The sequence below is a fragment of the Pogona vitticeps genome, chromosome 2 (genome assembly GCF_051106095.1).
Source record: "Pogona vitticeps strain Pit_001003342236 chromosome 2, PviZW2.1, whole genome shotgun sequence".
In the NCBI taxonomy this organism is placed as follows: Eukaryota; Metazoa; Chordata; class Lepidosauria; order Squamata; family Agamidae; genus Pogona; species Pogona vitticeps.
The window spans coordinates 77,708,667-77,736,571 of NC_135784.1; the positions used below are offsets into that span (position 1 = coordinate 77,708,667).

At 44.1% G+C, this 27,905-nt stretch overlaps 1 protein-coding gene across 1 annotated transcript in view; it reads left to right on the forward strand.

Moving 5' to 3' along the window:
• Positions 1–7,509: 7,509 nt before the first annotated feature.
• Positions 7,510–27,905, forward strand: part of LOC110080634 (hyaluronidase-4) — a 57,928-nt gene continuing 37,532 nt past the window's right edge. The window contains exon 1 of the mRNA XM_020796691.3: positions 7,510–7,612. Within this exon, the coding sequence (XP_020652350.3) occupies positions 7,596–7,612 (17 nt within the window). The 5' untranslated portion in view covers positions 7,510–7,595. The remainder of the gene's footprint in view (positions 7,613–27,905) is intronic.

Consider the following 27,905-nt stretch of genomic DNA (forward strand, 5'->3'; position numbering starts at 1 on the left):
ACTTATAGTGACCCTTTTCTCAGGGTTCTGAGAGTACTCAGAAGAGTTTTACCAATCCCTTCCCATGCATAATACCAATCTGGAACCATGTAGCTTGCCCAAAGCCACACAAGCAGGCTCTCCTGGCATGCACAGTGGGGAATTGAACTCCTAACCTCTATCTAACTGACTGAGCTATCCAACCGACTAAAGCACATATCCCCATCCAAAATCAGAAAAATCATCTTTCTTACCTACTTAGTTTATAATCTCTTTTCTGTCAGAAAAGCAGAGAAGGCATCTGACAGTAATTTAAAAATTTAAAATTTAAAAAATTAAAAAGCATCAGTAAAAGAAGAAATAACTGTGTTTGTTTTGTTTATTACATTTATATCCTCCCTATTTTGTCTTCACAAAATCTTGTGAGGTAGGTTAGGCTAAGAGATAGTAACTGGTATAAAGTCATCCAGTGAGTTTGTGGATAATGGTAATTTGAAAGGAAACCACTGTTTTCTGCTACCCTCATTAGAACTTGGAGAAAATATGTGGATTTAAAAAAAAATGATGCGCCAGCACTTGAAGTCTACCATGAGCCTGTGGCCAACAACTTTAGTATTTTGACAGAAAGATTCCTTAGTTGTTGCTTTTAAATCAATTTTTTTTTCAATTTGTGACCTGTCCGAAAGACTCCCATTCAGCCCTTCCTAGAAAAATCTCTGATTCCCATCCTCAGTCAACCACCAGCTAGATTTCATGGTTATTTTGCCCTTGTGGGAACAGAATTGTACAATGCTTTTAGACAAAAGACTTTGTATAGTTAGTCCATCTTTTTCTCCTTAGCAGATCATTTTCAGTAAGAAAAATGACAGAAGTAGCTGTGGGGAAACCCTGAAGGGAAAGCATCTGACAACCACATCTGGAAGATATGAAAAAGAGGCAGCTAAACTGAGATACATTCACAAATCCAAGTCAATAAACAAAGGTGTGGGCAGGGACAATAGTCTTTTAATAGTTTGATTTTCATATATCCTTTCCTGCCTCAAATAAAACTCTGGCCTCCCCTGTGTGAACTAAAACAAGTTTTGGACTAATATACATTTTGTTAAAGGTAGAACTCAGTGGCTGAAATCGTCACAAAATATGCTGATTCAGTTGGTATTTCATCATTTGGCTGAATGCATTGCACAACACTAGTACATAATGCTGAGTAATTAATTTGACTAATTAGGCATTAGTCAAATTAATGTAATTAATTTGACTAATGACTAATTTGTCTAATGTGCTCAATTTTAAATGTTTACTTGCTGTGATGTATCCATTCAGCAGGTGGTGCTGTGCAATTACAAAGACTGCTTTTCATCTCCCACAATTGAAACAGAAGTCCTTATGGAAGCATCAGACTTTTCGTGTACAGCCGGGTCGGTGGCTCAACATTGCTTTCTTACTGTGAATGACAGTGTTTCTTTCTAGACTAGAGGACAATTCTTAGCTCATCTCCCTCACCTGGGGATGAACTAAGAATTGGGCCTACGACCTTCTGGATGTAAAGCTTTCACTCTGTCACAGCACTTTAATCCTTATTTTGATTAGTTTTCTTTCTCGGTACCAGTCCTGGCAAATCAAAGTTTTACAGACCTTGTTTGTTGTTGTTTTGTCGTTAAGTCGTGTCCGACTCTTCGTGACCCCGTAGACCAGAGCATGCCAGGCCCTCCTGTCTTCCACTGCCTCCCGGAGTTGGGTCAAATTCATGTTGGTTGCTTCGCAGACACTGTCCAACTTTGTTACTCAGACCTTGTTACTCAGTCTTAATAAGAGTGTCTCAAAAGGAATGTTCTGTCAATACATGTTAAAAATGTTTTAAAAAACACTGGAAAAAAACTGGAAAGCATCACAAACCATTCATCTCACAGAATTTTTATTTTATTTCCTTTCCAATTTTAAAAAATAATTAGCAATCTGTATTATCTTTAAAGCAACTGACTGTGATTGGCAGGAGTCACACAACACTGAGCTCAGAGAGTTACCAGCACAGTCCCCGTTGGACCAGCTACATTCTCTCATTTTAAGCTACCTCGCAGGGTTGCTGTAAGAATAAGGCAGGGAAGAAAATGTTACATGTCACCTTGAGCTTCTTAATTAACAAGGGGAAATAGGCCAAATCATATCCAGAATCTGGCATGCCTGTTGATTTCAATGGCTTAGATCCAGACTTAGCATATGTCTAGTAGTCCCACTGGGATTAATCGTAACTAACCTAAACCAGTTTAACTCTGGATACAAGCACACATACATCTGCAGAGAATGGGTGGCTAAGCAAACCACTGAGATAAGAGAGCCAGCAGGGAAAACTCCAGGAATTGCATTCAGGATCATATCCATCTATTTAGACGAAATCCTACCAGAGAGGAGTCGCTGCTCTATTGTGCAAACAAAATGTTCAGTAAATATTGCAAACAATTCCTAGAAACAAAGAAAAGTGGGAAGCATCTAAAGAATCCGGAGTGGGTATAAGAGTTTGAACTGTTCAATAACAGAATGATTGAACTCTTCCTTGCTGAAGGTTTTTGAACAAAGGCAGGAAAGCCGCCATCAAGGGCATTTTAGGGGTGGACTTCCTACGTAAGCAGGGAGTTTAATGTGATGGCCTTTGCAGTCCCTTCCAGCTCTACACCCAGTGAATATTGTCATATAATCAGCAGCATACCAGTCGTGTTTATAAGGATGTGTTGTTGAAAGGCTGGAAGAAGTCCACAGTTCTGCCTTCGTAACTGCACACGCTGTAGTTCTGCAATGGATCCTGGATGATTTGTGCCTCTGAACCGTGGCTAGGGTAAACTACTGTTCGGCTTTTGATTCCCATAACCACTAGCCCCCATCAACATGGGCCATGAAGTTTAAAACAGTAACTTCTCTCAGCTGTGATGCAGACATGGATCTGTACCTGTGTAGGTGACGGGCAAACAGAAAACATGGCATCTATATGGCAGACTGCATAGTCCGTTGTTCCTTTATGATTCTTCATATCAGTGACCGAGTGAGAAAAGATGTTGGGTAGTAGGCTGGAGTAAACAAAAATGTATCCCAGATAAAATTAGCTCTTTTTCTTGCAACTGAGTGCCACGGCGACCACTCGTACTGAAATTAAATGGGCAACAAATAAATGGCTAAGAAGGAACATTTTAACATCATCTGCTTTATTTATTAAAAGCTTAGGGCTCCTGGGAGCAGAACCAGCCTGTGTAGCCTTGGGCGAGCTGCACGGTCCCAGGATATCCCCAGAAGAAGGGAATGGCAAACCACTTCTGAGCACTTTCTACCTGGAAGATCCTGAAAAACGTCACCATAAACTGATGACATATGATGTTGTGTCGTGGCATAAGGGGGCTTTTCAAGTTTAAAAAAAAAGTGCTTTCTAAAGAAAAATGTTTTTCCAGATGGGCAGGGCACAGGAGCACTCAGGCATGGTACTCACTGTGAGAGAGCAGTGTTAATTGTAAGGTCCTCCTTGAACATCTCACCTACTTTGAGACCCCTACTAAGGTCACTGTAAGTCGGAAGTGACTTGCTGGCACATAGCCAAAAGGGGAATTTTAAAGATCAGCATAGTTAATTATGCTTTATATGGTTTAGGTACAATAAAGGACAGAATAAAGAAAAGCAAGCCAGACAAACCATGAGTCACACCTACAGAGCAAAGAGACGTTCAAGATGAGAATACGAAGTCAATGCCAGCACTGATTTTTTAAATAAGGTATTGCCAGAAATAGACTCTTATAAAAGGTGCCCTCCTTGAATCATTAAAGATTCAGAAGTCTCAAAGATGAGACGTGATGCTTTCAGAAATGACACCCATGGCTTCTTATATATTGACTTTTAGATATATTCAGCTTCCTCATTGACAACCATAATGATATTATGTTAATTATCAAACAATCTGAAAAAAATCAGTGGTATTCCACCTTTTTAAAGTCTGATAAAAAGTTATGGACCTCTTCCCAGAAAAATGTACACAAATTCTTATGTACTGTACAAAGTCAGTTTTCAAAGTACTGTAACAGGAAGGAAACAGAACAAAAAAAAACCCCACATCCTTTTGATATGCCTCATTCATGGACCCTTCGACCTTAATTTAACAATCCCTGATTTACATGATCATTGTCCATTTAATTATAGCCTCAGAATGCCTCTCCTCTCCCATGGACTAAAGACACTGCCATTGGCAGTCAGTTTTTTTTTCAGGAGACCCTCTTGGTCTTGCTCTAATGGCTCAGTGGCCATGTTGGCCAACACCTTCACTTTCCTAAAATACTTCATTTGAACCAGCAAAGGCACCTGGGGTTGGAAAGCATGTCTCTTGATTGTCTCTCTCCTGGACTCCATGGCACCACGGGACACAGTGCTGAAGCCATCAACAACTGGAAAAGGGCAAAACCTCATGGCTTCCATTGAGCCTCAAATCAACAGGAATGACATTTCCCCGGCTAATGTCTGAACAGAATTGTATGGGTTCAAGTTTACAGCCAGATTGCATCTGCTCTATCTATATAATTGCTCTTACATTGAGAACAGCTGGATAACTCAACGGTTTAGGTATCTGGTTGCGGAGTCAGAGGCTGGGAGTTTAATACCTCACTGTGCCTCCCTAAGACAGGGGCTGGATCCGATGACCCATAGGGACCCTTCCAGCTGTGCACTTTTGAGGTTATCCTCATCATCACAGAACCACAGAGATGGAAGGGACCATATGGATCATCAGCTCCAGCCCCTGTCAAGGAAACAGTAGGGAATTCAACTTCCAATAAGATATACTGGATAGCTCAGTGGTTTTAGTATCAGAGGTTGGGAGTTCAATTCCCCACTGTGCCTCCTTGATAGGGGCTCAGTGATCCACAGAGTCCCTTCCAGCTCTTCAGTTCTAGGATGATGATGATGATGATGATGATGATGATGATGATGATGATGATGATGATGATGATGATGATGATGATGATGATAACAGATGAAAGCAAACCTCAATAAGGACTGGGGAAGAGCACTCCAAGGAAAGCTCAAGTTTCAATGGCACACGTTTGCCCCCTGAGGGTAGAATAGATAGAGGGCAGGGGCAGATTGTGGCTGTTGGCTTGGAAGGTCCAGCAGCCACTGATGGCAGAACCGGTGGGCTCTCCCAAACGCACAGGGAGGCAAGCCTCCCGTCCCAGACATACAGAGGCAAGCCTTTGCTCAGATGTTGTCTCACCTCATCTGATTAATTCACTCCACAGTTTGGCTAAGAAGCAGAACAGCACACCTTGTTCGAAAGGACAAATGTTTTTGTTGCTGCTGCGTCCTTCTTCTCTCTTTCACCTCCCGAACCCACCCTGCCATCTGCCTCAATTCCCCCCCTTCCCTCTCCCTCCCCCCCCTCTCACACACACAGAGAGGGGGGGCACAAATAAGCCGGAAGGTCAGCAGAAGGGAGGGAAAAGGGGTGCAGCCTCCCCCTTCTACCTCAGATAAGAAGGGAGGCAGGAGGGAACTTTATGGGGAATAGCCCGAGTTGTGGGGGAGCAGAGAGGACCCAATTTGCCCTAACAGCCCAGCTCCCCCACTGTGGGTCATTAAGAAGCAGAGTGGCTATATTTACCTGTTTTGGAGAAAGGGAAAAACAGAAGACTTTTTACTTCCTTGGAAGTTCACGGAGGACAACTGCTACACGAGGCCCAAAGGCTTCTAAAGCTTTGGGAAAACTGTTTTTGGAGATGGCAGTTCCCCGTATCCCCCATTCAGAAGGGCAACTGGATAGCCCTGAACTGAATGCGGTACAGAAAGCAGTCTGAAAAACAGACACTTGGAAACAAGGTATCTCCATCTCCACTACCTGGGAGGAAATATCAGGAACAGAGAGAGGTGGGGGAACTTGTTGGAAGGGGGGGGGAGAGAAGGAAGCTAGCTAAGCGCTGGAGGCACTAGTGGGAGATCCCACAAAAGCCTAGAAGATCCAAAATGATCCTAAAGTGTGCAGCACATTGGCCAATACAAGTACCTTGGAATTTGGCTCAACAAACAGTGAGATCATAGCCACACAATAAAACAAACAAGCAAGAAGGATTGTGTTGCTGAGTCCATGAGAAAGGAAACCCAGATCCACTGTGAGATAATACATTATTCAGCTAAGCAATAATACCATAAAAGTGTGCAATCTTTTTGGTTTTCTAGAATTCTTAGTCTTAGGTGACATTAAGAAGTAGGGATGACGATAGAAACACCAAGGTCCCCAAATTAGCCAAAATCAATACTATGGCTATGAAGTTTGCAATTAAACTCTGTCACGGCATGAAGGCTGCTGATTGACTGAATCACGTGATGGGTGTGCAGGTAAGAGTATAACGAACCGCACCTACTGGGACAAAGTGCCAACCTGGAAATCAGAAAAGCATTTGCCCATTGAAACAGAGTTACGCACAGAAGGGCAACTCCTAGTCATGAGGTTACCATGGAGAGACAGGTCAAGGACGTTAATAACAGCAAGCCATTAATAACAAGAGCATGGCCGTTACTCCTGGAATTCTTGACCCCTGGCTGCCATGGGACTGTTGGCCTTCTAGATGCTTAAAAGTGCAAGGGAAGTTTTTATTTATTTATTTATTTATTTATTTATTTATTTATTTATTTATTTATTTGACTATTGTGACCCCACGTACACTTACTCAGAAGTAAGTCCTGTTATGCTCCTTGGCACTTCCTTCTGAGTCAAGAGGCACAGGATCAGGCCTGCCTGAGACCTTTCCTAGGGGTTTCTTGCAGCCCACTCCTCACTATGCTTGCTCCACTGTGAGCCCCGTTAAGCCCTACGTCCCTTAGGACCATTGCTTTATTTTTTGCTTTAGCATTGTCTTAAATTTAAATTTTAAGTCCACCTTCCTTATCAATGAGGTCCAGTTCCCCAGCGGGCCTCTTGGAACTGCTGTCCTCTGTTAATACTGGGAGGAGAAACATTCCAGAGCAATGGGTGTCTGCGGTGGGTCGCTTGTGAAAGACGGAATTCGGCGATGTTTCTCACTACACCTCCAAGGGACACACACACACACACACATTCCAGGCAGGTAGGAGCCCAGCACCAGTTCTTGGAGGAAGTAATGACTGTACTGGACGAAAGTCATCGCCCGCATCGGCTGATGTCACAGCAGCTCACCCTCCGATGCAATCGCGAACTTCCACAGCATGGAAAAGTTCCCCCCCCCCTTTTTTTTCTGCCTTAAGGCGCCCGGCGTGCCCCCAGAAAAGCCACGGTCTGGGGATGCTGCGAGGGGGGGCCGTCCACCGAGGAACGGGTCCAAGCGCTGCTCATGTCAAATAAGGCCGCGAAGACGGTCGCCCACCTCCCGCTCAGCCCCTCGGCGGACGGGTGGCGGCTCCGGACAAGACCTCAAGGGTCGTTTCTGGCTTGGGTCCCAGGAGCGAGGCAGGTCGCCTCTCTCAGGGCGGGTTTCGCCGACCGAGGGGAGGGGAGTGGCCCGCAGGTAAGACGGGGCGGCCCCTTTCTTTTTTCCTCCTCCCCCTCCGCCAGGTGAGCGGCGTCGGAGGGCCGGCTCGACTCTTGCGCGGGCCAGCCCGGAGCGTCGGAACCGGGAAAGATGAGCAGCCGCCAAAGGTAGAGAAGCGCTCTTGTGCCGGCGGGCGGGTCCGCGTGTGGGGGGGCGGGTTCCGTGCCCGGGCGCCTCTCTTTTCCCGGGGAAGCCGCGTGGGGCCGCTTCTCCCTACCTGCCGGCGAGGGGACGCTCCCCGCCGTCGCCCCCCCCTCTGCCGCCCGCCGGGTCTCCTGGCTGGAGTTGGTCAAGGACTCCATTGTTTGCCTCGCCTTCCAGCAAATGTCCTGGCGGGCGTTGGGAGGGGGGGGAGAGACCCTTCCGTCCCAAAAAGGGGGCGCTCCCTTCGGGGAGGGCGCGACGCGAGTTCATCAATGGATGTCGGCGTCCACACCGGCATTTCCAACCCGGGCTGCTCTTCGGGAGTCGCCCACCCCACACTCCTGGAGACCCCCCCCCCGTGGAGCATCCCTCCCCTTCCTTCGCCTGCGCATCAGTCGGGAGGGGTGGGGGCGGTGGGGGGACGAGATGCCTCCCGAGGGGCCCTTCCGCCCTCCTCTCGTGCTTTCGCTTCAGCGGCGCTCCCCCCCCTTCGCCCGTTCGAAGGGACCGCGGCGGGGAGAGGGTCCCGGGGGGGGATCGGGGCGCGAGGAGGGGCGGCGCTGGGCGGGCTTGCGGAGCGGGAGGGGGGGAGGCGGTAAGCGGCCGGGAAGACGAGGAGCGACCCCCCTTCCCCCGATCCCTGATCCGCTCCTGGAAGCAACAGGCGAGACGGCTGGGTCGCCCGCCGGACCCACGTGCCGTTTACGATCCCTCGTGGGTCGCTTCGCCGGGCGTCGGAGTGGGTCGAGGATCTAAGGACGGGAGCACCTGCGGGGAAGAGGCACTCCGGAAAAGAGGCAGGAGGCTGTCCCCCCCCATCCTAAATTTATTTGCGATTTTGATATGCACAGACAGACGCGTTGTAATGGTGCATTTCATGCGCGCAGATTCGACGGGATCATCACGGCGCCCCCTTTCTCCCGGGATGGGGTGGGGAATCCCTGTGGAGACACGAATAGGAAATGTGCGGCCCTCCCCGTGTTGTTGGAGGTCATCACCCCGCATCTTTGACTGGGCGTGAAAGCCCAGGTGGGAAGTGGAGGGCAGGGACACGGGATCATAACTAGCCAGCGGGAAGGAGCCCAGGGGTCCCCGATCCCCTACCACCAAACCAGGAAATGCACAGCTAAAGCTCCCCAAAGATCTGATAAAAACCCCGAAGAAAGAGAGTTCTGAGGGAGTTCCTTCCACTGCCAAACAGCCCTTAACAGCCTCATGTTGGCATGCCTTTTTAAAAAATGATGACTGTATTGGTTTGTGTCCTACATTCTGGAAGCACAGGGGGAGGGAGCTGCAGAGGGAGCATGTAGGGCAGTGGTCCCCAACCTTGGGCTTCCAGATGTTCTTGGACTTCAACTCCCACAAATCCTGGCCAGCCAAGGTGGTGGTAATGGCTTCTGGGAGTTGTAGTCCAAGAACATCTGGAGGCCCAAGGCTGGGGATCACTGATGTAGAGGACCCCCGTTCTCTGCCCTGGGCTGAGAAATGCCAAAGGCGTTTAGGTTAAAAACCTCGTGAAGCTGTCTCCTCCAATCCATCCATCTTCGAACGCGTTGGAGTACGCTCCTTGTCACCCCTAGCCTGGTTTGACCACAGGAAGGGCAACAAGGCTGGGGCTGTATGCAGTCTTGCCTCCATTCATCAAAGGTCTGGCTGTGTCTTAAACACTTGTTGCTGCTGCCTGTGGAGGAGGCATGTTCACAAATTTTAAGAAATTATGCCAATAACAGTCAAAACTACAGACTTAAAATTTGCTTAATATTCATGCAAGCTGAGCACAGATCTTATGGCAATGGCGTATGTTTCCCTCTTCAGAGTTTCTTATCTCCCATTCATTACATGCCATCCTTGTTCAAGAGCCCTTTTCTTAAAGTACTGGACAGGTCTGTGGAGTTTTCCACACAGTGTGGAAACATGTGTGTGTGTGGGGGGGGGGGGAATACTTGCCTAATAAAGTTCAGCATTACTTTCTTTTCCTTGTTATGCAATTCTCAGGAATGCAACTGATCATATCCACTGGCTTTTTTGGGGTAGCCTAAAGGGTGTTTCCAGTAACTGTATAGAACTTCTTATTCCACTATTACATCTGTTGGACAGTTCTGCTTCTCCGCATACAATGGCTTTGCTGTCACTAAGTGTTGTGTTTTGAATGGGGCAGTTTTTCTTTTTCAGGCATGATAGACTTTGCCATTGTCAATGAAGCAACAAGTTGGCCAGGATGTGTCATTAACAGACCTGGTTGTGTCACCGTGAGAGGATAAAACTGGAGGTCAATGCAAAGTTGCCTAAAAGCTGCTGTTGGTATGAGCTCATATCATAAAGGTCTGGCCCTCAATCCTGAAGAAGCCGGTTGAGTTGAGATGTTACAAAAAGGGCAGGAAATTGTTGATTGTTTGTCATTCTTGTATTTTCACCACCAAGGTGTGGAAAAGGCATTTTTACAATTTCTTTCCTTGAGTATAAAAATAACTTGACCAGTTTCCACTACAATATCACAAATGAAAGCTACCTTCCAACTCCATAGTGGTCTAATAATGGTATCAACGATGTTTGTAGGTGATCTTGTTAGAGCTTCCCCCACCCCCAGCTTTTTTTAAAAAAATTGACTAACTTTGGGTTGTATTTGCCTTGAGTTGAGGGATACATATGAATTGCAACATTAACTCAGAGAGCAAAATGTTTTGGGCCAGGCCTGGACGTGCATATTAATAATGATTATTTTGGAGTTCATCATGTGTTGATTACATTCAGAGAGAGAGAGAGAGAAAAGTTGAATTTGACACCCAAGAGACAAGATCAGACGAAAGCAAAAAGTCAGCTTATGGTGGAAGCCAAATTGCTTACTTCTCCTGGTGATAATCAAGGTTTCCTTGTACCACAAACATAAGAACAATGGGAGAACACAGTTAAATCTCATAATAAGGACAACAACAACAAATTATGTAATTGGCCGTTGACTATCAAATTTGCCCAGGTTTTCACATCTAGATTTAAAAACACTGCAATCCCCCAAGGTAATAGTGATATTACATCCTTTCATTAAAAGTAATAACTCATCAAAATGGCCTCAAGGGGTGTCATAATTAGGTAGATAAATTCCCCTCTATCCTCTTGATAACATTTACAGTAAAATATAATTATGTGTCAACGTTTCAATATCTCTGGTTCCACAGGGGCAGAGCCTCAGAGCAACATGTCTTTCTTCACATGGTTGTTCCAATAACTGGCAACACATCAAACCTCGCTAGTGTAAAAGCTACACAATACTTCATGATGTTTAGGTTCTGTAAATAGCTGGCCCTCAGGAATGCTAAGTGATGGGGCTTGAAGTGAGTACATGTTGTTTGATGTGCCAACAGAATCTGTCTCTCTTTCCTGGATTCTTTGTCAAATTAATGGTTTATCTCATGAGACCTCCAATAGAAGGGGGTGGAGAGAATTTAAAAAAACAACTTGGTTAGTAACGGAGAGTCACTTTGCTTCTAATGTAATTCATAAAAATCCATCAGGTTTACATAAGAAAATGTACTGTTGAGCTCTCTCTCTCTTTTTGCAACCAATAGCAAAGTACTATTGAAACAGACTTACTACTGTTAGAAAGTGGGATTGTAGATCGTATTTTTAAGTTATTTGTTATTAGCCGAAATCCTGTTTCTCAGCATAGTAAATCACACCAGAGTAGGCCCATTGAATCAACTGAGATGTGGTGAGTGACTTCCTCCATAGGTTCTATTGATTCAAATGAACCGTACTCTACCTGAAACTTATTTTAGCATAATTAATAACAGTTAGAGTAGACCCATTTGAATCAAAGGAACTTATAGAGGAGATGGATCACGAAGTCCTCATTGATTCAATGGGCTTACTCTGGTGCAATTGACTGTGCGAAGCACATAGACCCATAGCTGTCATACGTATTATGAGCCTTGAAATGCTCCTTGGCATCAAAACATGAGAATTCATAGGTATTTAAAAATTAACATTATTGTACTCTAACAAATTTGCTAAGCTGGGTTAATGCCAACACATTTATCCTGGATTAGAAGAGGATTAAATTTTGAGCATGTGTCTGCTAGAGTTCTTGAAGTAGTTTGAAAGTTGGCTTTTAGACACCTCCCGCAGGCAGCTGTATTAGTACTGCTTCAAAAGTAGTGGACAAGAGTGTGTTTGCTTTAAGAGAAAGGCTTTTCTCATGTCATGAAAGTAACAACAAAACATCTACGATCCTGAAATTCCCTTACACAGAAATTTACTGCTGTCTATGTTTGTGTTGAAAAAATATTCTCTGAAATCCTTTTGAAATATACTGGTTGAAACATCTTCCAGTGGAGATGTAGGAAGAGACTGCTCAATAGCAGCCAGGCAAGCTGGTGGCGTATAGTAGTTTTGCATTTGAGATAATAACTCCAGTTGTTTAAATCATTACAGGATTCATTTAGACACACGGACACAAAATTACTATGCCCGTTTGTTAATGTCAACTGGCTCTTCATTAATATGTGTTAATGCAGTGTATAATGATGACTGACTTCTCCAGAATATGCTTCCTTCCAAACAGGCATATGTAAGACAGGCTAGTGTCCTGAGATTCAACATTTTAGTTAGAGACATAATGCGACCCGCATCTAAATGTAAACGTAAAGGGCATATAGCAGTGCTGTAGGCTGTTATGGGTGGAAAGCTTCAGTAAAGGAATACAGTGAAAACTGTTCCAGACTGAAACCAATTTGACTTGAAGGAATCTGCTGTCATTACACCTGCTCGGGTTTTTTTAAACACACACATACTCCACTTCTTTTGCCAGGGTTTTTCAATGTTGAATGGCTTCTCTGCTGCCTTTTATGGTTTGTTTACTCCCATGTCTGTCAGAAGTGCCTTGCTGTGCAATTAGAGATGTCAAAACAGTTTAGAGAATGGGGTTCATTACCCTGGTCTCCTGTGGAGGGCTGCCTCTGTGACTGCAGAAAGAAAAAGAACTGCAGTTGTGCAGAATGAACACAACCTATTCTTTTCGTTTCTCAGTGATGTGGTGGGACACTGGAATTGGTCTATTTTTACCTTAATGTGAAACTTGGAAGCAAGATGCAAGGCTTGCCCTTCCAGATGTGTTGCTGTGTGTGTAATGCTTCATTATGACATACTGAGGATGGAAAATTTACTGTGCAGTAAGAACATGTGTGTGTATACGTGCGAGAGAGGCACAGACAGACAGATGGACAGAACCCATATTTTCAGATAGAATTACAGTATTATTGTCTCCACTCAGGTGTTTGGAAAAGCTCTTGAAATGAACCATACTAAGTTCAGTGGAATTAAGTCCCAGGACAAGATATACTTGGAACTACACATTAACTTGTCAGAATAAGAACAAGCAGAAAAACAAATAAGCTTTATGGATGGAAGTGAAACTAACCTTGCTTATTTGAAAACAAAAACAACTTGACCGCTTCTGAAAATCTTTGTTCTTAGCAATCCTGAATATCTGAGATAGCACCAAGTTAGAGTCTACATCTCAAGTTCGCCATCTGCTCAAGAGCTGCACACCCAAATGGGGCACAGCCTTGTAGAAAATGTTCTATTACATTTTTTTCATAATAAAATCTCAGCATTTCCTCCCCAAACCAACTGCAACTTAATTAAAATGAATTAAAATTCATTAAAGGTTGTGTTTCATTCATTGTGGCATAAATTTAATGGTTTAATTGAGTAAATTAAAAAACATAGGGATTGTCAGTGCAGTGTAGTTGTGGACAAAGGGTTCAAATCCACACTCGGCCAAAGAAACTCACTGGGGAAGAGGAATTGGTAAAACCAGCCCTTAAATATGTCACTTACCTTAGGAGCCTTATTTGGGTTGCTGTAAGTCAGTTCTGACTTGATAGCACAGAACACATACACAATGGAAAATAAACTCTGGGAACTATGCATGGGGCTTACTGTGGCGGCAGCAGCAGCAGCTACCACAAGTTTATAAATTAATGTTTTTTTTCTGCACATAAACAGTTAAGGGGATCCCAATAACAGCTAAAGATGAAATACTTGAAATAATTTAAAGAATTAATGCTTCATGGATAGAATGAACCATCAAAAAGAGAAATAAGTGGTATCAAATCAAGCCTGAACAATCCCTAGAAGTGGAAATGACTAAACAGAGGGTTATTTTTTGTTTGTTTTTTTGCTTTAGGCACATCAAGAGAAGAGACGATTCAGATTTTAGATTAGGATTTAGATCTAAAATCTGTCTTTTTCAATTAATCTCTTCTCTTGATGTGCCCAAAGTTTAAAAAAAAACAAACTTGGGCACATCAAGAGAAGAGAAGATTCACTGAAAAGACAATAATGCTTGGAATAATGGAAGGTGGTGGTGTAAAGCAGATTATCTCAATAGAGAAATAAAGAAAACAACACCTTGACTTGGTAAGATTTGAGCAGGGCTGTTAATACAGTAATAGAATATTTTGAGGTCCCCATAAGTCAGAACCAGCTGGAGGACACATAACAGTAACAATAGCTTAAGCATCTTTGAATACAATTGCAGTTTGAACAAGAAAAACTGCTGAAATTATCTGTTACAATAGACACTTGCAAAAGAGGCTTTCAGTAAGCTTTGTTGGGGCAAGAAGCCAATTCAGTGGCTTGGTGCTGAATTTTTGCCAGTGAACTGTCCAGGAAAACCCACTGGAGGGAGGTGTGCCATCGCTCAAACCACTCCTTAAATATCTCTCTCATCTTGAAAGCCATGTTGACAGCATAGAAGACACACAACTCTCTCTCTCTCTCTCTCTCTCTCTCTCTCTCTCTCTGTGTGTGTGTGTGTGTGTGTGTGTGTGTCAAAAACAGAACTTGACAACTGCATGTAACACTTTGCCCAGTCCTGATCTAAAGGTTAATGCTTGGCATGATGAGTTTTTACTATATTTCTATTATAATAAAAGGTATAATTACATACTGTCAAGTCAATTCCAATTTATGGCGATCCTTTCCAAGGATTCCTAGGTAGAGAATACATAAAAGTAGTTTACCATTTCCTTCTTTCGGGGGGGGGGGATTGTGGGACGGTGCAGCTTGCATTACACAGGCTAGCTCTTCTCCCTGGAGGAACAGTGGGGAATCAAACTCCCAACCTCTGGATATCTAAGCCACTAAGCTATCCAGCCAGCTTTCACCCAGGTTTTTACTATTTGTTGTTGTTATGTGCTAACAAGTCAGCTCTGACTTACGGCAATCCCGTAAATGAGAAAACTCTCATATTTGGTCTTGCTCTTTTCCTGCTGCTTTCAACCTTTCCCAGTATTATTGTCATTTCCAAAGAACCCTGCCTTCTTACAATGTGTCCAAAATAGGACAGGCTCAGTTTCAACATTTTTGTTCCAGAGATAGTTCCAACTTGATTTCATGAAGGACCCATTTGTTCATCTTTCTGGCAGTCCAGGGTATCTGCAAAGTGCTCCTCCAGCACCATATTTCAAACAAATCAATTTTTATCCTGACATCTTTCTTTACTGTCCAGGTTTCACACTCATACATAGTGATTGGAAATACGATAGTGTGGTTGATCTTGGTCTTGGTCTCCATTGACACATCCTTACATTTGATTTTTTTTTCCTAATCCTTTCACTGCTGCCGTTCTGAGTCTGTGTTCTTTTGATTGCTGTCCTGCTGTCTCCCTTTGGATTGGTGATTAGACCAAGGAATACAAAATCTTTCACTATTTCAGTTTCTTAATTGTCGACATAAAAGTTGTATAGTTCTTCTGTAGTCATGATTTTGGTCTCCTCAATGTTCAACTCAGCGCTGCTTTGTCACTTTCTTCTTTAATTTTCTATGAAATTCAAGTCATTGCTGCTTTCTGCTGATATGATGGCGACATCTGCATATCTCAGATTACCGAGATGTTTCTTCCACCAAGGTTCACCTCTCCATCATCTGAATCTAGTCTAGCTTTCTGTATGATATAGTCTGCGTATGGATCCCCAAGATAAGGGGATAAAATGCAACGTTGTCTGACAACTTTGCCTATAGGAAACCATTCTGGCTCTCCATATTCTATCCTAACAGGAGCTTCTTGTCCACAATACAAGTTACACATCAGGACCACCAAGTGCTGAGGCTCACCCATTTCTTTTAGAACCAGCCTTGGGTGATCCTGAGAGGCATCCAGGCTCATAATGGAGTCTATCTATTCTGCCATTACTCTCAGCTTCACTGATACGCTCAAACTCCTTTACCATGTAAAAGTGCAAATATTCAATTTGTGTAACTGTACAGTATTTTCAGTTCATGGTCCTGGGAGTACTGCTCAGAAATACAGAAATTGCATTTAGTCAACAGCTGACAATGTCTCTTTCATAATGTAGTACTAGACAGTTTATAGGGCACAGAGAGGATGTTAGACAGGAACAGGAAACCTGTGGCTTTCAAGATCTCGTTGGAACTTCTATCATCCTTGACTGTTGGGCATACTGGTAAGGGCTGATGGGAGTTGTTGTCCCAACAAATTCTGCAGGATGACGGAGGACAACAAGTTCCTAATCCCTGACAAAGGGAAAGAGATGTGATGTGGGATGGTCAGCCGTTTCTCACACACATACTTTGATGACAGGCCATCTCACATAAGTTTCTGACTTTATTTGTCTTATTTATTTCCTGCTTTTCCTGCTGAGGTGCAATATGTGAAGGACACTGGGTTTATACCACTTATTTCTAGTCCTCTGTAATCGACGTCATAGTTCAGATTCCAGATTCTTTTTCTCATAGGAAGGGGCCGGGGGTGGGGGGTGGGGCTGCACATGTATAGAGAGTTGAGCAGCATCAAATCACAGCAATATGTTTTTCTACTGATCTCATCCTAAGTTGTCAGTCAACATACCGGAAAGCTGCAGCCTATCATGAACAATTAGGGTGCGGCTCTTAGCATGGTAGGCCCTGTGGAACTCTTCCTGGCGGAGACCAACTGGCACAGTGACACAACTAGAGTAGCAAAAAAGGGTCCCTGAGTGTAAAGTCACAGGCTAGGCCATAGATGACTGTATACAGAGAAGTTACTCAAAGCACTGCCAAAATCACGCTAGAAGGTTAATGTGCACTCAGCCTCATGATGGTGGTAGGGGCAGGAAGAGGAAGAATACCAAATATGATTCCTTTTTTCTTTTCTTTTGTCACTGGGACAGAGACACGGGCCGCAGGTTTTTGGAAGTAGTAAACATCCTGCTTTATTGCTGTTTATACTGGTTTTGCTGCCCCTCTCTCAGATCTTAAGATGGTGTTTTGTCATATACAGTATTCTTTCTCCTATTTACCTGTTAGCTGTTTCACCTTTTGCTGTTATTCTTACCGCTTTCCTGTCTTACAAGCTGCTTTGCATACTTTTCCACTCAAAAACTGCCTAGCTCTGTTCTAGCTCGTCAGTGGCTACACCACAATTTTTCCTTTATAGTTCCTTATTTGATTTATTTTAGAGGAATATGGGGAGATCAGAAGACAAAGGTAAGGGAAGCTGGCCAATGTTGCTTTAACTTCAAAGGTTGTAAGAACCTGGGCAGGAAGAAAGTGACATCCAGGCAGGGCAGGAGGGATATATTGAGGACCTAAGTTATGTCAAGATTGAGGCCCTGTCACTTTACTCAAACACTGTATTTGGTTCTAGTAAGAATTTGGGGGTGGAGTAAGCTGTGACTGTATTTTTATTTAGAAGTCCCTTATAATCGGAGGGCCTAAACTGTAGCATATTTAGCATGTGCATCAATCTGGCTCTTGATGCAGATGATTTGTGTAGATTAGCCATTTCCAGTGTTATAACAACAAAAAGCCTTTCCCCACCCTAACTATGCTGTTGAAACCAGGAAAGCAGTGGAGGCTGGTAACAAGAACAGATAACTACACAAAATCCAGCATCTCTTTCTACCTTGCCTTGCTTGCCTTGAGATTGTTCTCCCTGCCTGGAGAGTTAGAAAAGGGCAGAAGTTCCATGAGACATCACCGGCAATCCTAGAGCGGTCTCGGTTCCATGCCCAGCCTCCTTTGCACCTAGTGGTTCTTCACCAGCTCTTCGTATCAATATTTAGATGTGTATGTGTCCCCTACATGCCTTTTTTAAAAAGACAATTAAAAACTTGGCTATTTAGGCAGGCCTTCCCTCCAGTCAGCTAAGTCTTTTTATTTCTTCTTTCCTTATCTTACCCATCTTGGTAATTTTTTCCTTAAATTAATTGTTTTAATTAATATAGTAACTGTATTTTTAATGATTATATATATTTTTATATTGATTTTTATGTTGTAAGCCGCCCCGAGTAGACATGGTCTAGAGGGGCGGGGTATGTATAAATAAATAAATAAATAAATAAATAAATAAATAAATAAATAAATAAATAAATAAATAAATAAATAAATAATACCTGCCCACCTGAGTACAGAAAAAGGAATTTCAGCAGACTCAGCTGGTTCTCTCCAAATATACTTGCCAATTTTTTTCCCACTATATAACTGTTAAGTGATTGCTGGATAAACTCGGAATCTGCTTGGAGGTCCTTTTAAAGGAAACAATCCATGACCAGTGTGTTACATACAGCACTGATGTTACCTGTCTGTCATGGGTTTGGAGGGAAAGTTCCATCCTATGGGGAGTGGAAGGCGGGACATCAGGAGGAGGGGCTGTACTGTATATATATGTGAAGCCTGTGTGGAGAAGCAAGAGAGAAGAGCTGAGAAGAGGAAGCTGGTGTGGGAGTCTGTGTGTCAGACAGGGTACTACTGTGTGTCAGTCAGTACCAACCTGATAGGTTCAGGTGTCTGTATGGGTAGCCAGAACTGATAGGTTCAGGGTCTGTGCTTTATTTAAAGGTGTTCTGTGTGAACCAAACTGGTGTATGTATGATTGAGACTAAGCCACGTTACTGTATCTTATTCACTTGATTATTTTATTTTCCCTGTGTGTTATTTAAATAAACCTTATTCCTTTGTTTGTTAAAAATCCATTCCTGGTCTGTGTGACTCCTTACAGGGAATGGTTGGTGGCAGCTTAGTGAAAGTGTGGCATCCTCCAGTAGGTCTGGGTTAGTGCTGAAAGAACAGCAGCAATCTGTAGAAGGCTGTTTCTGAGGCAAAAGAAAAAAAAAAGTGGTCGCTTTATTTTGAGGCTTGACTTTTGAAAGCAGCCTGTTCTGGGGGGGGGATTATGCCCTTGACTCGAAGCCAAATGGCAGAAATGGGTGAAGTGAAAGAACCCCAGGTAGACCAAGGTTCTGAGGAAGAATTTGGCTCAGTGCAGGATGAGAGCACGGGAGAACAGAACCCAGAACTCAGAAAAATGCTCCTAGCCCAACAGCATGAACTGAGGGTGAGGGAAATGGAAATCAGAAGAAAAGAAAGAGATGAAATCAAACAGGCAGAGGCAGATGCCAGGAAAAGGGAAATAGCCATGAGGATGAAAGTGATGGAACTGAAACATCAAATTAGAATGGTACAATTAGAATTGGATTTCCTAAATAAGTTTATTAACAATTTATCAGGGGAAGAAATGTCAAAGAAAGAAAAGTATGAGGCTCAGGCCAGACAAAGTGAGCAAGATCTTGAAAAATATAATCAGCAAAAAGACATTAAATTAAAAGAAATCAGAGATAAGACTGAAGAAAAAGTAAAAGAGATAAAAGCTAGGGCTGAGGAAGAAATTTTACAGATCAGGGCTGAGTTTGAGGCTAAGCAAAAGGAGCTGGTTTTGAGAATAAAAGAGAAGAAATTGCAGCTAGAAAAGAAACCAAAAGAAGGCACACAGGTTAAGGCACAACATCAAAACCTGAATTATTCTGAGGAAAACATGAGGGAAACATGGGACCCTAAGTACTCCAAAGGGTTAGTTCAGAGCCCGCCAAAAATGGGCGGCCATTTTGTTGATAAAACTTCTGGGCAGAGCCAGTCCAGGAATCAGATTTTGGAGGGAAAACCAAAAACAGATGAGAAAGACTCCAAGTACAGCAGAAAATGTTATTTCTGTCAAGGAAAGGGCCATCTAATCTCAGAGTGTGAGAAATTAAAGCAGCTAAAAGGAAATGTGCCTCATGATTTGAGTGGAACCAAGCCAAAAGCTGTGTTCTGTGTCCAGACAGGGCAAAGCTCCTTGTCACTGAGGGAGCCTGTTGCCATGGCTACTCAATCTGGAACAGTTACATCTGCTGATCAGGCTGAGGAAAATGGTCCTCTTCTGGAAGTCAAGCGCTGCTTGCTAGTGAGAACAGATTCACAGTTGTTTGAAACCGCAGGGGTGGGCGTAGGAATACTTGACCATCAGTATAGGGGGCTGAGGGATACTTGTTCCCAGGTGACCCTGTGCCATCCAGATATTATTCCTAGAGAGTATATAATTCCAAATGAGAGCATGAAGGTGGCAGGGATTGAGGGACAGGTGATCTCGCTGCCAGTAGCTGAGGTACCTGTGAACTTTCAAGGCTGGAGGGGAGTTTGGCGGCTAGCGATTTCATCGACTCTGCCAGCAGCCCTGCTCGTGGGAAATGACCTGGCTGAACATGTGAAACGGGTGCTAGTGATTACACGCTCACAAGCTACCACGGGGACAGTTCAGGGGGGTACTGATGAGCCCGAGATGGAGGCAGGTGGGGGAAGTTCAGAAGCTGTGGTGGAAACCTTAACCACAGACAGCCGATTTGGCCAAGAGCAAAAGGCAGACGCCACTCTCCAAAAGTGTTTTGAGCAGGTGACAGACGCCCAGCTAACACCTGAAACCCCAGTGAGATTTCGAGAGAAAAAGGGGATTTTATATAGAGAGACCCTGAGGAATATCTCAAAAGGGGGAGATGGGATCAGAAGTCAGCTAGTGGTACCTGAAAAGTATCGCCCCATGATCTTACAAAGGGGGCACTCTGACATGTTTGCTGCGCACTTAGGGGTGAACAAAACACAGCAGAGAATCACACAGAATTTTTACTGGCCTGAAATAGGGAAGCAGATCAAGGAGTTCTGTAAACAGTGTGATGTGTGTCAGAGGCAGGGGAATAACCGTGACAGGACCAAAGCAAAGTTGTGCCCTTTGCCTGTGATTGACACTCCATTCAAATGTATAGGGGTGGATATTGTGGGACCCTTGCCCAAGGCCACAAAGAGGGGGAACAGGTTCATTCTCACCATTGTGGACCATGCCACGAGGTACCCTGAAGCCATACCCTTGACTAACATTGAAACTAACACAGTGGCAGATGCCTTGGTGGGGTATATGTCCAGGATGGGATTTGCCTCAGAAATAATCACAGATTTGGGCGCATCGTTTACATCGAAGCTCATGAAACGGTTATGGCAAATCTGTGGAATTAAACACAAGGAAACCACTGCCTATCACCCTGAAAGTAATGGGTTAACGGAGAAGTTCAATGGGACTCTGATGCGCATGATTAGGGCTTACTTGGCAGAGAATCCAAACAATTGGGACCAGAAGCTGCAATCCCTTTTGTTTGCTTATCGATCAGTGCCACAAGCCAGTACCGGGTTCAGTCCGTTTGAACTTTTGTTTGGGAGAAGGGTGAAAGGGCCACTCGATTTGATCAAACAAAATTGGGAGCAGATCACCCAGGATGACCCACGAGATGTTGTGACATATATAGACTCTTTAAGGAATGACCTAAAGAGAAACCTAGAGCTAGCAGCAGAGACCCTGCAAGCTCAAAAGGTCAGAAAGAAAGCTTGGGATGACCAGGAAGGCAGGGAGAGGCACTTTAACCCAGGGGAGGGAGTGCTTTGGCCTAGGCCCTGTAAAGAGAACAAACTGCAGCTGGGTAGCCCAGAAATAAAATACTTGGGTCACATAGTAGGGGGAGGAGTGATCAAACCCCTAGAGGCCAAGATAGAAGCCGTTCGTGATTGGCCCAGGCCCAACACCAAGAAAAAAGTCAAATCATTTCTTGGGTTGGTGGGCTACTACAGAAAATTCATCCCGAGGTTTAGCGAGATAGCGACTCCGCTGACCGATCTGACGCGGAAGAAGACTGATGACCACATCCCGTGGACCAGTGACTGTGAGGAGGCGTTCCAGAGGTTGAAGGAGGCCCTCATCAACTATCCAGTGCTGCGTGCTCCAGACTTCGACCGGGAGTTCATCATCTACACCGATGCGTCTAACAGCGGGGTAGGAGCAGTTCTTTGCCAGGAGGATGAAAATGGTGACCAGCATCCAGTGTCCTACCTGAGTAGGAAACTCCAGAAAGGTGAGAGACATTTGGCAACCGTGGAAAAGGAGTGCCTGGCAATAGTCTACGCGATCCAGAAGGCCAAGCCTTACATCTGGGGAAGACATTTTATTCTGTGCACTGACCATTCACCACTGCAATGGTTAAAGACAATGAAAACCCACAATAGTAAACTTATGAGGTGGGCTTTAAACCTGCAAGACTACGACTTTGAAGTGAAGGTGGTCAGAGGGTCAGTGAACTGTGTTGCTGACGCCTTGTCAAGAAGACCCGAAGAATGAAGACGGCGAAAGAAATATGGACTATGTATATATTTTGGTGACCAAAGGTTAAATGTATCTGGTTACCAAACATGCTTGGTTTGTATGAATAAAGGTCACTTGATGTATTGTAAATGGTAAATGTTTAAATGCCTAATTGAGATGTTTATCCTAGTGTAAGTATAAGTAAGTATGGTAGTGTATGTTAATGTATAACTGTTTTTGTATGTTTTGGATCCAGGTTGTTTTTTGGAGAAAAGCACTTTAGCTTTCCCCCTACAAAACAACTTATAAAGAGGGGAGGTGTTACATACAGCACTGATGTTACCTGTCTGTCATGGGTTTGGAGGGAAAGTTCCATCCTATGGGGAGTGGAAGGCGGGACATCAGGAGGAGGGGCTGTACTGTATATATATGTGAAGCCTGTGTGGAGAAGCAAGAGAGAAGAGCTGAGAAGAGGAAGCTGGTGTGGGAGTCTGTGTGTCAGACAGGGTACTACTGTGTGTCAGTCAGTACCAACCTGATAGGTTCAGGTGTCTGTATGGGTAGCCAGAACTGATAGGTTCAGGGTCTGTGCTTTATTTAAAGGTGTTCTGTGTGAACCAAACTGGTGTATGTATGATTGAGACTAAGCCACGTTACTGTATCTTATTCACTTGATTATTTTATTTTCCCTGTGTGTTATTTAAATAAACCTTATTCCTTTGTTTGTTAAAAATCCATTCCTGGTCTGTGTGACTCCTTACAGGGAATGGTTGGTGGCAGCTTAGTGAAAGTGTGGCATCCTCCAGTAGGTCTGGGTTAGTGCTGAAAGAACAGCAGCAATCTGTAGAAGGCTGTTTCTGAGGCAAAAGAAAAAAAAAGTGGTCGCTTTATTTTGAGGCTTGACTTTTGAAAGCAGCCTGTTCTGGGGGGGGGGGATTATGCCCTTGACTCGAAGCCAAATGGCAGAAATGGGTGAAGTGAAAGAACCCCAGGTAGACCAAGGTTCTGAGGAAGAATTTGGCTCAGTGCAGGATGAGAGCACGGGAGAACAGAACCCAGAACTCAGAAAAATGCTCCTAGCCCAACAGCATGAACTGAGGGTGAGGGAAATGGAAATCAGAAGAAAAGAAAGAGATGAAATCAAACAGGCAGAGGCAGATGCCAGGAAAAGGGAAATAGCCATGAGGATGAAAGTGATGGAACTGAAACATCAAATTAGAATGGTACAATTAGAATTGGATTTCCTAAATAAGTTTATTAACAATTTATCAGGGGAAGAAATGTCAAAGAAAGAAAAGTATGAGGCTCAGGCCAGACAAAGTGAGCAAGATCTTGAAAAATATAATCAGCAAAAAGACATTAAATTAAAAGAAATCAGAGATAAGACTGAAGAAAAAGTAAAAGAGATAAAAGCTAGGGCTGAGGAAGAAATTTTACAGATCAGGGCTGAGTTTGAGGCTAAGCAAAAGGAGCTGGTTTTGAGAATAAAAGAGAAGAAATTGCAGCTAGAAAAGAAACCAAAAGAAGGCACACAGGTTAAGGCACAACATCAAAACCTGAATTATTCTGAGGAAAACATGAGGGAAACATGGGACCCTAAGTACTCCAAAGGGTTAGTTCAGAGCCCGCCAAAAATGGGCGGCCATTTTGTTGATAAAACTTCTGGGCAGAGCCAGTCCAGGAATCAGATTTTGGAGGGAAAACCAAAAACAGATGAGAAAGACTCCAAGTACAGCAGAAAATGTTATTTCTGTCAAGGAAAGGGCCATCTAATCTCAGAGTGTGAGAAATTAAAGCAGCTAAAAGGAAATGTGCCTCATGATTTGAGTGGAACCAAGCCAAAAGCTGTGTTCTGTGTCCAGACAGGGCAAAGCTCCTTGTCACTGAGGGAGCCTGTTGCCATGGCTACTCAATCTGGAACAGTTACATCTGCTGATCAGGCTGAGGAAAATGGTCCTCTTCTGGAAGTCAAGCGCTGCTTGCTAGTGAGAACAGATTCACAGTTGTTTGAAACCGCAGGGGTGGGCGTAGGAATACTTGACCATCAGTATAGGGGGCTGAGGGATACTTGTTCCCAGGTGACCCTGTGCCATCCAGATATTATTCCTAGAGAGTATATAATTCCAAATGAGAGCATGAAGGTGGCAGGGATTGAGGGACAGGTGATCTCGCTGCCAGTAGCTGAGGTACCTGTGAACTTTCAAGGCTGGAGGGGAGTTTGGCGGCTAGCGATTTCATCGACTCTGCCAGCAGCCCTGCTCGTGGGAAATGACCTGGCTGAACATGTGAAACGGGTGCTAGTGATTACACGCTCACAAGCTACCACGGGGACAGTTCAGGGGGGTACTGATGAGCCCGAGATGGAGGCAGGTGGGGGAAGTTCAGAAGCTGTGGTGGAAACCTTAACCACAGACAGCCGATTTGGCCAAGAGCAAAAGGCAGACGCCACTCTCCAAAAGTGTTTTGAGCAGGTGACAGACGCCCAGCTAACACCTGAAACCCCAGTGAGATTTCGAGAGAAAAAGGGGATTTTATATAGAGAGACCCTGAGGAATATCTCAAAAGGGGGAGATGGGATCAGAAGTCAGCTAGTGGTACCTGAAAAGTATCGCCCCATGATCTTACAAAGGGGGCACTCTGACATGTTTGCTGCGCACTTAGGGGTGAACAAAACACAGCAGAGAATCACACAGAATTTTTACTGGCCTGAAATAGGGAAGCAGATCAAGGAGTTCTGTAAACAGTGTGATGTGTGTCAGAGGCAGGGGAATAACCGTGACAGGACCAAAGCAAAGTTGTGCCCTTTGCCTGTGATTGACACTCCGTTCAAATGTATAGGGGTGGATATTGTGGGACCCTTGCCCAAGGCCACAAAGAGGGGGAACAGGTTCATTCTCACCATTGTGGACCATGCCACGAGGTACCCCGAAGCCATACCCTTGACTAACATTGAAACTAACACAGTGGCAGATGCCTTGGTGGGGTATATGTCCAGGATGGGATTTGCCTCAGAAATAATCACAGATTTGGGCGCATCGTTTACATCGAAGCTCATGAAACGGTTATGGCAAATCTGTGGAATTAAACACAAGGAAACCACTGCCTATCACCCTGAAAGTAATGGGTTAACGGAGAAGTTCAATGGGACTCTGATGCGCATGATTAGGGCTTACTTGGCAGAGAATCCAAACAATTGGGACCAGAAGCTGCAATCCCTTTTGTTTGCTTATCGATCAGTGCCACAAGCCAGTACCGGGTTCAGTCCGTTTGAACTTTTGTTTGGGAGAAGGGTGAAAGGGCCACTCGATTTGATCAAACAAAATTGGGAGCAGATCACCCAGGATGACCCACGAGATGTTGTGACATATATAGACTCTTTAAGGAATGACCTAAAGAGAAACCTAGAGCTAGCAGCAGAGACCCTGCAAGCTCAAAAGGTCAGAAAGAAAGCTTGGGATGACCAGGAAGGCAGGGAGAGGCACTTTAACCCAGGGGAGGGAGTGCTTTGGCCTAGGCCCTGTAAAGAGAACAAACTGCAGCTGGGTAGCCCAGAAATAAAATACTTGGGTCACATAGTAGGGGGAGGAGTGATCAAACCCCTAGAGGCCAAGATAGAAGCCGTTCGTGATTGGCCCAGGCCCAACACCAAGAAAAAAGTCAAATCATTTCTTGGGTTGGTGGGCTACTACAGAAAATTCATCCCGAGGTTTAGCGAGATAGCGACTCCGCTGACTGATCTGACGCGGAAGAAGACTGATGACCGCATCCCGTGGACCAGTGACTGTGAGGAGGCGTTCCAGAGGTTGAAGGAGGCCCTCATCAACTATCCAGTGCTGCGTGCTCCAGACTTCGACCGGGAGTTCATCATCTACACCGATGCGTCTAACAGCGGGGTAGGAGCAGTTCTTTGCCAGGAGGATGAAAATGGTGACCAGCATCCAGTGTCCTACCTGAGTAGGAAACTCCAGAAAGGTGAGAGACATTTGGCAACCGTGGAAAAGGAGTGCCTGGCAATAGTCTACGCGATCCAGAAGGCCAAGCCTTACATCTGGGGAAGACATTTTATTCTGTGCACTGACCATTCACCACTGCAATGGTTAAAGACAATGAAAACCCACAATAGTAAACTTATGAGGTGGGCTTTAAACCTGCAAGACTACGACTTTGAAGTGAAGGTGGTCAGAGGGTCAGTGAACTGTGTTGCTGACGCCTTGTCAAGAAGGACCCGAAGAATGAAGACGGCGAAAGAAATATGGACTATGTATATATTTTGGTGACCAAAGGTTAAATGTATCTGGTTACCAAACATGCTTGGTTTGTATGAATAAAGGTCACTTGATGTATTGTAAATGGTAAATGTTTAAATGCCTAATTGAGATGTTTATCCTAGTGTAAGTATAAGTAAGTATGGTAGTGTATGTTAATGTATAACTGTTTTTGTATGTTTTGGATCCAGGTTGTTTTTTGGAGAAAAGCACTTTAGCTTTCCCCCTACAAAAACAACTTATAAAGAGGGGAGGTGTTACATACAGCACTGATGTTACCTGTCTGTCATGGGTTTGGAGGGAAAGTTCCATCCTATGGGGAGTGGAAGGCGGGACATCAGGAGGAGGGGCTGTACTGTATATATATGTGAAGCCTGTGTGGAGAAGCAAGAGAGAAGAGCTGAGAAGAGGAAGCTGGTGTGGGAGTCTGTGTGTCAGACAGGGTACTACTGTGTGTCAGTCAGTACCAACCTGATAGGTTCAGGTGTCTGTATGGGTAGCCAGAACTGATAGGTTCAGGGTCTGTGCTTTATTTAAAGGTGTTCTGTGTGAACCAAACTGGTGTATGTATGATTGAGACTAAGCCACGTTACTGTATCTTATTCACTTGATTATTTTATTTTCCCTGTGTGTTATTTAAATAAACCTTATTCCTTTGTTTGTTAAAAATCCATTCCTGGTCTGTGTGACTCCTTACAGGAATGGTTGGTGGCAGCTTAGTGAAAGTGTGGCATCCTCCAGTAGGTCTGGGTTAGTGCTGAAAGAACAGCAGCAATCTGTAGAAGGCTGTTTCTGAGGCAAAAGAAAAAAAAAAGTGGTCGCTTTATTTTGAGGCTTGACTTTTGAAAGCAGCCTGTTCTGGGGGGGGGGATTATGCCCTTGACTCGAAGCCAAATGGCAGAAATGGGTGAAGTGAAAGAACCCCAGGTAGACCAAGGTTCTGAGGAAGAATTTGGCTCAGTGCAGGATGAGAGCACGGGAGAACAGAACCCAGAACTCAGAAAAATGCTCCTAGCCCAACAGCATGAACTGAGGGTGAGGGAAATGGAAATCAGAAGAAAAGAAAGAGATGAAATCAAACAGGCAGAGGCAGATGCCAGGAAAAGGGAAATAGCCATGAGGATGAAAGTGATGGAACTGAAACATCAAATTAGAATGGTACAATTAGAATTGGATTTCCTAAATAAGTTTATTAACAATTTATCAGGGGAAGAAATGTCAAAGAAAGAAAAGTATGAGGCTCAGGCCAGACAAAGTGAGCAAGATCTTGAAAAATATAATCAGCAAAAAGACATTAAATTAAAAGAAATCAGAGATAAGACTGAAGAAAAAGTAAAAGAGATAAAAGCTAGGGCTGAGGAAGAAATTTTACAGATCAGGGCTGAGTTTGAGGCTAAGCAAAAGGAGCTGGTTTTGAGAATAAAAGAGAAGAAATTGCAGCTAGAAAAGAAACCAAAAGAAGGCACACAGGTTAAGGCACAACATCAAAACCTGAATTATTCTGAGGAAAACATGAGGGAAACATGGGACCCTAAGTACTCCAAAGGGTTAGTTCAG